This window comes from Vespula vulgaris, chromosome 8 (assembly GCF_905475345.1).
Source record: "Vespula vulgaris chromosome 8, iyVesVulg1.1, whole genome shotgun sequence".
Lineage (NCBI taxonomy): Eukaryota > Metazoa > Arthropoda > Insecta > Hymenoptera > Vespidae > Vespula > Vespula vulgaris.
In genome coordinates, this window is record NC_066593.1 from 2,046,933 (window position 1) to 2,059,037 (window position 12,105).

The 12,105-nt window shown below is 28.9% G+C and overlaps 2 protein-coding genes across 4 annotated transcripts in view; both read right to left on the bottom strand.

Annotated features, from left to right (window-relative positions):
* The window catches only part of LOC127065469 (homeobox protein 13-like), a 90,705-nt gene extending 85,560 nt beyond the window's left edge, over positions 1-5,145 (bottom strand). Inside the window, exons 1-2 of one of the 2 annotated variants that reach the window (XR_007782056.1) lie at positions 4,401-5,141; positions 3,927-3,974 (exon numbers count right to left, since the gene is read on the bottom strand). Coding sequence is in view for 1 of the 2 variants with exons in the window: in XM_050997846.1 (XP_050853803.1) it covers positions 3,927-3,974; positions 4,401-4,751 (399 nt within the window). In the remaining variant the exon portion in view is untranslated. Of the gene's footprint in view, positions 1-3,926; positions 3,975-4,400 lie in introns of both variants that reach the window. The other variant, XM_050997846.1, reaches the window with a different exon arrangement.
* A 136-nt stretch (positions 5,146-5,281) lies between these two features.
* Positions 5,282-12,022, bottom strand: LOC127065457 (breast cancer type 2 susceptibility protein homolog). Of its 2 annotated transcripts, XM_050997808.1 has the most exons (14): positions 11,167-12,022; positions 10,960-11,074; positions 10,690-10,852; positions 9,052-10,617; positions 8,826-8,972; positions 8,647-8,735; positions 8,329-8,562; positions 8,098-8,248; positions 7,807-8,019; positions 7,512-7,722; positions 7,030-7,420; positions 6,782-6,965; positions 6,416-6,706; positions 5,282-6,306 (listed from the first exon to the last, which is right to left on the bottom strand). In XM_050997808.1, the coding sequence occupies exons 1-14, from the start codon at positions 11,306-11,308 to the stop codon at positions 5,929-5,931; spliced, it is 4,275 nt and encodes a 1,424-aa protein (XP_050853765.1). In that variant the 5' UTR covers positions 11,309-12,022; the 3' UTR covers positions 5,282-5,928. The 2 variants fall into 2 exon arrangements, with proteins under 2 accessions (XP_050853765.1, XP_050853766.1); XM_050997809.1 differs by lacking the exon at positions 10,960-11,074 and having other exon boundaries at positions 5,283-6,306; positions 11,167-11,302.
* Positions 12,023-12,105: the final 83 nt, after the last annotated feature.

Consider the following 12,105-nt stretch of genomic DNA (forward strand, 5'->3'; position numbering starts at 1 on the left):
AAGTTCACCATGTCAGTAGTAGTAATAGTAATGGTGGTCAAAAAGGGTGGCTAATAATTTCCTACGGTACCCGTATAAACATCCAACATCCTGCCAGTTTCGAATGTGTGATTGAAAATGTTGTGTGGTGTGTAGTGACGTCACCTAACACGTCCTGCTCTCTCTTTCTGTCTTTCTCTCTCTCTTGTCTTTTTCTTTTTTGTTTTGTTTCGTTTCGTTTCTATCTTCGTATTGAACGGACAATACACAACATGGAGCCCTCTGTAACCGCCGATAATAATTATGGGAGAGGCCTGACCAAACTTCCGTTACTGAACAAAACCAATCTATCGAATTCGATGTTTCGAATGTTTTCTTTCCTTTTTTGTTTCTTATTTATTCTTTTAATTAAACGAATAAATAAATTTTTTCATTAATATTAGATACATTCTATTTAACCATTCGTCGTATATCTATTTTGTTTAATAATTTGTTAGTTATAGAAATGTTGATAGAAATTTTTTATGAAAATTAATCTTTATAATTTATCCAAGTTTATTCGATGTTTTTCTCTCTCTTTTTTTTTTTTTTAATAAAAATGTTAATATAAATTCCTATAAAAAATTAATGTTTGTAAATATCTATAAGTTTATCTTATATATATATATATTTTTTTTTTCAAATAAATTTATAAAATTATGATCTGAATTAATCATATATGAGATATTGTCGTTTATATCGATAAATTTAATTTGATAAATTAAAAAATAGGATAATAAATTGTATTTAATTGATAAATTGATAAAATAGGATAATAAATCGTATATATAATAAGCAATTGCAATTTCGAATTCTGAAATGAGATACGATAAATAGATATTTTACTATCGGTTACTACCAGTTTATTATCACTTGATTTATATATATAAAAGTTAAGTCAAAGAGATAGGAGTACTATCTATCGGATATTTTGGAATAATTATACTTGAGCTGACCATTTACTTGACCACCGCATATTCGCATGCTGACTAGGTCCAACTATTTTGAGCGTTTAGAGCGTTTTAGAAAATTTTAACAGGCAACGACCGACACAAAATATCTGACCTATTTACGTGAATATTCTCCTATATACACTATACTTTATATATATATATATATAATATATATATATGAAGCAATTGTTATTTTAAATTATTTTATTACAACTTAAAACTCGGAGAAACTTATTTATTTACTTATTTTTATATCCACGGTAAAGGAATGACCTTAATTAAAATGAAAAATAAGGGACGTCAGGAGACATTTGGAAAAAAATTTTTCCTTCGAAAGGAAATGTTTTGAAATAAATACTTTCTTAAGTTGAATAAGCATACCCTTAGAATTAAATAAATCTTTCTTAATATTCTATACCTGTTGTTTAAGAATAAACTGTTGTTATTAACAAAAGAAATAAATGAAGAAAAGAAACTAAGATTTATTACTTTATTACTACCCTTCTTCTTCTTCTTCTTCTTTTTCTTCTTCGGGACAAGTTTGAACAATGTCTTCTTTCTACCTGATCTTTCGGATTTAACAAATCCTTTCTAATACCCATTTCAAAAATAAAAATACAATGAATTTATGAAACTTTCTTCAAAAATTTTTATATTTTCCTTTATCCTTTTTTTTTGGTATTTTCTACGGGACTCTTTTGTCTAATTCTTTTCTATTTCGGATCTAAACGAATCCCCAACTTTGTCTCATACCCTTAAGAAACTTTGAACAAAAGCAGATACACACCTGCAGCTTTCTCAGAAATATAAAATTTAATCTGTTGATTTGAAACAACGATTTAACTCGTCACGAAAACTTTCATTTATCTTTTAACGAAATAACAAACAAATCATGTGTTCTTTAAATCATTTTTTTCCTCTAATGAAAAAAATATATAAATAAATAAATAAATAAATAAATAAATAATACACATATACAAATATTTCAATACATAAAATTCTCCCACTGCCTCTTAAATGATCAACAAATTTATAACTTTATAAATTCAAAATCAACCCGCGACGATTGACGTTGAACCAAAAAAAGAAAAAAATCATTATTGATTTTTTATTCTAATAATTCATTATCAATTGTATTATTCTAATAATAAAATTAATTCCAATAATCGGCAAAGCGAAATACGACCAGCGTGGTTTTTTTTTTTAATGAGGGACACGTGAGAATAAATTTTTAAGAAGGAAAAAAATGAAGAGGGTAAAAAACGAACGAAAGGTAAATGAAAAAGATAGAGAGAGAGATATGAGAGGAGGATGAGAGGGGGGAAAGAGTAAATAACAGTTGGGGAGAATATTTAAAGAGGGGAAACTGTGTCAAAGCAAAATTCTTAGGCAGTTTTCGAGAGCTACTCGTGTAATCTTTTGAAGAAATGAAAAATAAAAATAAAAAAAAAGAAGACGAAGACGAAGAAGACGAAGATAAAGAGAAGCGGAAACGTGGTCAGTTAGCTGAAGAATAAATAATCGTGTGGAAAGTAAAAGAAGTTCTTTGTAACGTCACAAGTACAAAAGATCATGACGAACACCTGCACTCTTTCTTTCTTTTCTTTTTCTTTTTCTTTTCTTTCTTCCTTCCTTCCTTCTTCAAACTCTTTTTCCTCTTCCTCTTCTTCTTTTCTTCTTGTTCTTGTGATCTCCCTAGCACAAACTATGACGCTTTCTATCCTTAAGAGATATTGCCCTCTTTAAACGAGCTCGAGATAATTAATTAATTCCGAATATCGATATCATTACATTTACATGAACAGTTTCGATGTGACGAATCATTTTATCAATTTCCAAAATTGTTACTAGATAATAATCGTTAATTTATAAGGAAAGTAAAATATTCAAATTATTGAAAAAAGATTCGAGAAAGTATTTTGAAAATATTACAAAGAGAAAAGTAAAGAAGAAAATTAAAAATAATCTTATATTATATAAATTTATAACAACTGATTAATATTAGTATATTCTAACACGGTATAGTATATTTATTCAATATAATTGTATTTAGCACGATCTTGATATAGTATAATAATTATATTAATTATAATTATACTTATCTTTTAAGAACAGAGATTGAGATAGAGATAGAGAGAGAGAGAGAGAGAGAGATAGAGAGGTAACCTCTAACATAAAACTTTTCGATCGACACAACAAATATGACCTTTCGATCGTCCTTATAATATTTTCAATATTACGAAGAACTATTTTATATTGTGTTTTGTATACCACGTTAATTGTGTTAATTGTCACATGTATAATAATCACATGTGTAAATAATCATTAGAAAAAACATAATATGTACTACGACACATCGATGGCAAATCTTGAAGGTTATTGAAATTTTCTCAGAAACGTATACATACAAAAGCAGAGATATACGTATGTAAAGGCGAAATTAAAATCATAAAAATAAATTCTTTCTAAGAGATATTTCCAATATATATATATACACACACACACACCACACGTCCATACATACATACATACATACATACATACATATATATATATGCATGCATATATACATACGTAACAATACATTTCACACAGAACAACAATTTCTCGGTATTCGTCGAGAAAGTAATATAAGGAATATTAACCATCGTTCTTCGTTCACGTAAAAATACAAGAGAAAAATAAAACTAAATTCGTTAATGACGAATCTAATCCGTATTATATCCGAATTATTCTGTAACGAAAATAATGACGACGATACGTCTATTAAATTTTCATAAAGATTTTCAATGTTTCGATATAACTGTTCATGTTTTTATATGTTCGATGAAATATCGAAAAAGAGAGGTTAACCAGTAACATTTCTTAAAGATTCTTCATCGTTCGAATAATAATTAATATTAATCGATTCGTTGCTTTTCTAAAGGAGAAGAAAGAAAAGAAATTAATACTCACTTTTCGAAGTCTTTCCAACTCGTTCATATCCACGTTCGACTGATCCAACTATAAAAAAAAAATTCATTTGTACATATTTTATAAACACACTTTCATTTTATTCGCAATAACGGATACATTCGAATGCGTGGAAGAATATGTTAATAAGAGACGAATAATAAGATTTAATTTTAAGACATAATTTATGTTACACGAACATCGCAGGATATTTTGTCTCTTAAATTTTCGAATATTAACAATTTCGGAGAGAAATGAGATATGTTATGCGAGTATTTTATAAAAATATTCTTTTTTTCAACGAATCAATGCGATTCCTCGTTAACGACGAGTTAACCTAACCTAACCTTGATAAGAAACAAAAAAGATGAGAAAGAAATAACGAGAGACTAACGTACATATCTAAAACAATATTTCAAAAGAAAGAATAGGAAAAAAGAAAAAGAAAAGAAAAGAAAAGAAATAACGATAACTTACTTCTACAGGAACTGATGTATTACAAATGGCGACTTTGGTATCTCTCTCGTTGTTATTACGACGAGACGAATTCATCGTGGTTATTGTACTAGTAGTCGTTATGGTTTTATCGTAACGAAAGTCGAGCAAGGAGAAAAAATTATTATTCCTATTGTCGGTGTTGCATTCGGATGTTTCTTCGACGATGGTATCGTTGTCGTGTAATTCATAATCCAGAGATTTCGAATCACGAACGTTTCTAACGAGTGAACGCGCGAAAGAGCTTTTAAAAAAGTGACAATGTGGCGATACTTCGTTGCCTAAAGCGAATTGCACTGCCGATGAAGACGACGATGCACTTTCCACAGCCATGTTTTTGTATATCGAAATGAAACTTTAACGTATCTATTTTATAACGCGAATTTTATATATATATATATATGTATATATAAAGAAATGTGAATTTGACGATCGAAACGTTTCCTCTTATCGACGCCGATCGTAACACGCGCGAATCGATTATTAATTATTATCAGCACTAAATTTGATTTTCACTCTTCACGATTTCTACGCATATACGTTTCGATATCTTCCTTAGTTTTTTTTATTTCTACACGAATTTTTTTCACTTCTCGAATAATAACGATCGATTTTGAAAGAGGATATAAGAAAGAGAATGAGAAACCACCCCTCCACGAGAGAGAAGAGGTTGAAACTTCCTCCTCTCACGATGTCGCGTCGAAGACTGAGTAGATATGGCAGCGATGGTACGCGCCAAGCCTCTCTACGGCACTTCCCCCACCACCACCGCACCATTGCGGCTGCGCGCGCATCATCGCTCTGTTCACGTATCACCACCATTTGTCCTAACCAGTAACAAAGTCTTTCCTTCGAAATATAAGGTACAACATTACGTATTTACCTTTTCTCTCTCTCTCTCTCTCTTTCTCTCTTTCTCTACAAAGGACAATCCTAATATAATAGAGAGTATAGATAGAATCTTTATTTATCTTTATTTTGTTAAATCGTAGATACGCTTCTACGTGATTTTTCCATGAAATGTTACACTTATCATTTTAAAAGTAAAATGTTATCGTAATTTTGTTACAAAAACTTAATTTTATTTTTACGACAATAAATGTTACTTACTTTACATCCCTAACTTGTTTTTCACGTATTTCAAAGGTTTTGTTCTTTATAGATAAAAAGAAGTTACTTTTTGGAATGGACTGAACTTTCGAATCGTATATATATATATATTTTCTTCTGAGTAATCCCTCAAACTATTTCATCTAAAAATAACTTTTCTTATCGATTATCAACGATTTATATTTTACATATATTGATATTGAATCACATAACATATATAAAAAAATTTTAATTATTTCTCTCTTCTATATTGATATTACTTAGAAATTAATTCACACATAATTACATCGTTAAATATATAACCATTAAACAAATGGCACGGTAACAATATATTAAAAAAAAAAAAATAATAAAAACAAAAACAAAGAAAACGACAAAAAAAAACAGTTCAAACTCAATATCACTTAGGATCAAGATTAAGTCCCGTTGGTTTTAAATTGTTGTTACGAATGGGTGAACGAAAATCAAGAGACACTCTGCTCGAACTATTTTTAAGAACGATCGGAGAAAGTTCTGGTGGATTACTGTAATAATGAAGTTTTTCTAAACGCCTGTGTATAGCTACCGATCTAATCGATGAAGAAGTACGTGTCTCTGAACGAGGATTGGAGCCTATTAATTTGGGTGTGCTTGTGTTCAATGTTTTTTTATCAGGGGTATTTTTATCAAGGGTATTTTTATCAGGAGTAATATACAAGGATGTTCGTGAAGATCTTTTTTTTTGTATCTCCAATGAGATATCTTCTGCACATTTGTGGGCATAGCTGGCATAGGGTATCTAAAAAATAAATAGTAGAAGTATGGTGATTATCTAACAGATAAAAAAAAAGAAAAGAAAGAAAAGAAAAGAAAAAGAAAAAGAAAAATACAAAATAAAAATTATCTACCTTGATTAAATTCTTTATATTTTCAAAAGCTTGACAAAGATGTTTATGCCGAGGATTACGCGTAAATACACTTCTATCTGTACAATATGCAATTGGTATGTTCCAAGAGGTAGCACGTCTCCATTCTAAATTGCTACAGGAGATAAGAGAACCAATAGTAAGGATTTCTGTATACCCAAACGTAGATATACCTTGCCAAAACAAAATAGATAAATAAGAAGATCTTGATGAGTCATCTTTTGGATTCTCGCGTGGACATGCTATATTAACGGCATCAAAATTTTTCATACCCTATACATATAAAAATTGTATCAATTAGATATCTTCTTTTAATTAAATTTAAATGTAATATGGATAAACACTTACGTAAGGAGAATCAACGATTGACGAAACGATTCCTACTGTATCGAATTCTCCATAAAGTGGATTAAACGAAGAATCGGTTATACTCTGCAATGGAGTATATGTACGAGATTGAAGAAAATTTTTACATATTCCTTCTTTATTGAACATTGTGTTTCGAGATGCCGTAAGCTGAAGGTCACCGGCTCTGTAAAATGTCACATGTAAAAATGATCAATGAAAAGATATTTTTTTTTTTTATAAACGCATACCGTTTGCCAGAAGCAAATATATTATGAATCGATATACAAGTTCCTTCTTTAAAAATATCGATGATATCTTCACTGGGACTCCAAATCGTTAATACTGCACTAGTGTCTTCTTCGTTCACGCGAACTTTAAGAACCGATGAAACTTGTCGACGTGGTGGCATACTTTCACGTAACTTTGATTGTAATTCTTGTTTGAACTCCTCTGCTACACGATCACGATTTAATACATTTCTTTTACGTCCTTTTAAATCGATACCATCGGATTCGAAAGTATTACTTCTTGCAGAGTCAAACTTTTGTTCAGCTTCTGCATAAAATGCTTCTACTTTTGATCTACACTGCTCTTCATAAGCGAGATTAGCTTTCTCTTCGCTTCGACTGTTTCGAAAAACTGAAATAAAATAATTTATATAGACATATATATATATATAATATTTAAATATTAATATTAATTTCTACATAGATATGAAATTGTATCATACTAGATTCTCCGGAAGCATTTTTTTCGTGATATAACATTGGATATGTTCTAGTAATCACAACTTTAAGTTTGCCAATTAAACCACCATTCGGACAAACATTTTTTAATTTAATAAGTATAGGTCCAGGACAACGCGCATATCCCAATTTAGTGTCCCATTTAATTCTTCTGGTTGAATTGGTATGAATTTTTAAAGATACATCGTGAGGAATCTAATTGATAATATAATAATGTTAAAATAATGTAAATAGTAGAAAAGAAAAATTTCTTTTCGTTTATTTTTTTATTATACATACCTCTAAAGGAGGACATCCCTGATCAAGGTTCAACAACTCTGCTCCAAATGTCATTAATTTAGTACCTTCGCGTATCTTTCCAGACATTATGTAATTCATCATGGTAATATCAATAGAAGCAGGGATACTATACCACCCATCCGTTAGTATCATTTTCCAATGATTTATATTTGATACTTTTGGAGTTGTGTTTATATTTTCCTCGTCTTTAGACTATATACAAAAATAAAGATATATTGATGTTTCCAAAGAAATAATGATATTTATTTTCGATTAATATTGCATATTTACCTCGTTAAGATATGATACACATAGAACCATTCTTTTGGATGCGCTATCATCTTTTTCTAAAATCCGTCTTAAACAAGGCCTTTGCAATCTATCAATTTCACGATCATAACGATATTTAAGTTGTACCATAACGTTAGCCGGTGTCAACGATCTATATTATTGTTACATAAATAAAAGAGGATTAATAATCTATAACAGTATGTTATAATTAATTAATAATTAAATACTTACCTTGGTAAACTAATAGAATTAAATTTAATTCTATCCATAGATGCAAGTTTCCAAATAATCCATTTATAATGATTTTCAATCCAATCTCTGGGAAGAAGACTTGGATCAACTCCTGGACTTGCAAGAAAGGATCGTTTAATTTCTGAGATTCCTAAATAATCATCTTTATCTGGTATAAGATAGCCACCATCTTCCATCTTCAAACTATCTGAATTTTTGTGAATAATTTTTTCTCTATACAGAATATAAATAATTATCATTATATAGAAAATATGAAATAAGAAAATAAATATATCAAGAAGAGTGTTTTTATTTTACCCATAGAAATCAATGCATCGGAATTTGAATGATGGAGCTGTGGTAGATGTGATTGTTAATATTTCTGGCAATATACCTCGATTGATAAGCTAAATAAAAAATGATTGTTAAGCAACTAATCGTACACGTATACACACATACAAACATATTATTGTTATGTACAAATATTTTATTAATACCTCTTCGTGAGTGCATAGCCTTGGTACGTCATCACCCACAAGTTTTTTCCAAGATAAACGTGCATTACGATTTTCTTCTTTATATGACAACAATTTCCCTTTAATAGCTTTAGGCCTATCAAGCTTTTTTTCTTTAATTATTTTTTCCTAGAGCAATACATAATCATTAATTAATAAATATTATAAAATTCAAATATTTTTACATACTTTGTATTATATTACTAACTTGTTTTGAAATAGCTTCAAGACGTTTCTGCAAAGTATCTATAACGTTATCATTTGATTGATCAATGTTAAGTTTTAGATCTTTTTCTTGCATTGATACAAGTTCCTTTGTACAAGTGTCGTCGAGTTTAATACTTCCTTCATTTATATTAACGTTTATATCGCTTTTAACCGAAAGTATAACTTCCTGTTTTTCGCTATGTCGTAAATTTCTTTTTTTATGCCTTCTTCGTACTTGTCTGTCAATAATAGGACTAGGCGGTGTTTCATTTTCACAATTTTCTACTTGAGAATTCCATTCCATGATTTCATCATTTTCCTTTTCATCCGCTAGAAGGGCAGCTGTACTAGCCATTATTTCATTTGAAAAAATATTATTTGTTTGAATACATTCTATATTTTCATATAAATTTTGATCTTTTTTTTCAACAGTAATATCTTTGTCAGAGAGTTTTACTTTCTTTGTACCAGATGATAATTTATCTAAGGTACCATCGCATAGATCTAAACTCTTTCGTTTATTTATTGATTTATCAAGCAAATTAGTATATTGACCAGTATTATTTATATCATCAGAAAGCAAAATTTCAGCTTTGTTCAGTGCTTCCTTTGAAACAGCAACTTTACGACCTGCTGCTGTTGTAAATCCAATGTTTGAAAATACAGTTTTCTCCGCGGGAGACTCCTTTAAATTTGTGTTAATATTTTTTGGAACTTCTACCGTTTCAATAGGATCGTTAAATTGATTCGTAAGGTTCTTATCAATTTGTACGTCCTCTAATTGCTCAATGAGCATTTTTTTTGCTTTAGATAAAGCTTTATCGGAAATATTCAAAGATCGACCTCCTGCTGTTACAAAGGACGAAGATGATTGTTTTTTTACTTTAAGATCACTATGTAGATTACTTTTATTGTCTAATTGAAAGCTCGTGGAAGATACAATATCATCTGTTTCAAGCAATGATTTTGCATTCGATATAGCAGAGTCTGATACATGAATATGTTTTCCACTTGCAGTAGAAAATCCTATATTAGCCATTGATACGCTCGATGTTACTTTAATATCGCTATGTAATGTTTTCTTTTCATTGCATTTACTTTTATCTAGATTAATATTTTTCTTTTGTACCGTAGTATTATCCTTGACAGATATTTCTTCTGCACATCTCATTTCATTACTATTTTCCGTATTGCATATATCATTCTTCTCAGCAAAATTGGCACAAATTTGATCTATATTAGCAAACGAAGCATTAAGAAAAAAATCCTGCATGTTGATAGCCTCTGGAGAAATACTTTCTTTTTCTGTATTATCCCATAAATCCATAGCTACGATATCATTTTTATTAGAGTTATCTTGATTATCTGATGCAATCACATTCTCATTGTTAACTGGATCGATTGTAGGGTCTACAGCAACAGAAAGAGTCTTAAAAATTCTTCTTTTTGTTCGTCGTCTCATTCTCGTGTAATTTATCACAGGAGATGTAGAAGTAGATTCTTTGAATACATTTTTAAAATTTGAGATATTCGGAGTACATTGTTTGGAACAAACAGATTTTTCAACCTGAAATATTACCAATAAAACTATGTCAGACATTAAATATAGGCACGTATAAAATTAAATCAAATTTATTACACTCTCCGATGTTGGACAGTTATCTACATGCGTTTGTTTCCAATCACTTTTATCCGCTTGAGGTGTCTCTAAATCAGATGTCCACTGTTCATTAATTTTTGTTATAAATGGTATCAAACTTAACGGTGTACTGGGAATAACTGCAGTCTTCTCTATTGGTGTTCTACGAAAAAAAATATATATATATATGTATACTTATTTATTTACATCATATACCGCGTATACATGTTAAATAAAAAAAAAAAAAAAATAAATAAATATCATCCTTACAGGATTTGTTTATTAGAATGTAATAAAGACGTTTCAGATATATTTAAAAACGAAGCCTCGGTAGATTTGGATGCATTAGGTGTGTAATATATTACATCATTTTCATTTCCGTCATCTAAAATTTGAAAAAGAAAAAAAAACAGAAAAAAAAAATATATATATATATAAAGAACGTTTTTAAAGAACTTTGAATTTTACAAGTGTTACCTGAAAATAGTTCATTCGAATCAGACGTACAATTAGAATTTGTATCTTCTGATACATAACCATTTAATGTATTTTTTTTATTTCTCTCTTTGCTATTTTTTATAGGAGTGGAATTAGTACATTCTTCCATATTGATGTCCATAATTAAATTCGATAAGATTGATGGTATTAAGATACCATTTAAACAACAATATACATATTCTATGCACTTGTATTACATAAAACTTCTGTATGTAACGATAACTAATTTATTAGAAATTATTTTTATTATTATTGAAAAGATTTATACGATGTCAAACATAAACTGTCACATTCAATTCTTTCAATTCTCACATAGAATTTAACCAAGCAAAACAAAGGATGTTGCCATCAATGAATATAAAGTATTACGTAATACACTATATACAAGTATATATTTTATAAATAATATTAATATCCAAGAAAAAAATGTGCTATCAATATATAAATTAACTTTTGCATATATCAAACAACGACGACGATATTTTCAAAAATAATTTCAAAGTCAATAATTTAATATTAAAAGGCGGGAAAATCGTTGATACATTTCTGCGTAGACACAATTTAGTATTGTCGATGAATTTGTTCATACATAGAAATATAAAAAATTTATAATTTTTATATCTTTTAAAATATATCTGTTTTTATATATATATATTTTTTTATGCATCACAATTTTAACAAATTCCAAATTAAGTAATTTTACGACTTACTACGCAATTAGAAACATTTTGTTACAACAGTTGGCTTCTCTGACGAAAATTTACTATTAGTTTAAAATTGTAATTTTATCGCTATCCAAAGGGACATAATTAAAACAAGAAATTTATCATAAATATAATAATAAAAACTTTCGTTTCAATAATAATATTTTATATTCTCATTACAAATATAAGAAAATATTTTTTCTTTCATTTCATT

Excerpts from the sequence above, each read along its gene's own strand:
- LOC127065457 (XM_050997808.1), bottom strand. The coding sequence starts at position 11,308 with ATGGACATCAATATGGAAGAATGTACTAATTCCACTCCTATAAAAAAT. Across the intron at positions 10,853-10,959 it reads CATTCTAATAAACAAATCCT|AACACCAATAGAGAAGACTG; the intron begins GTAAGGATGATA and ends TTTTTTTCGTAG. Across the intron at positions 8,973-9,051 it reads TTGAAGCTATTTCAAAACAA|GAAAAAATAATTAAAGAAAA; the intron begins GTTAGTAATATA and ends GTATTGCTCTAG.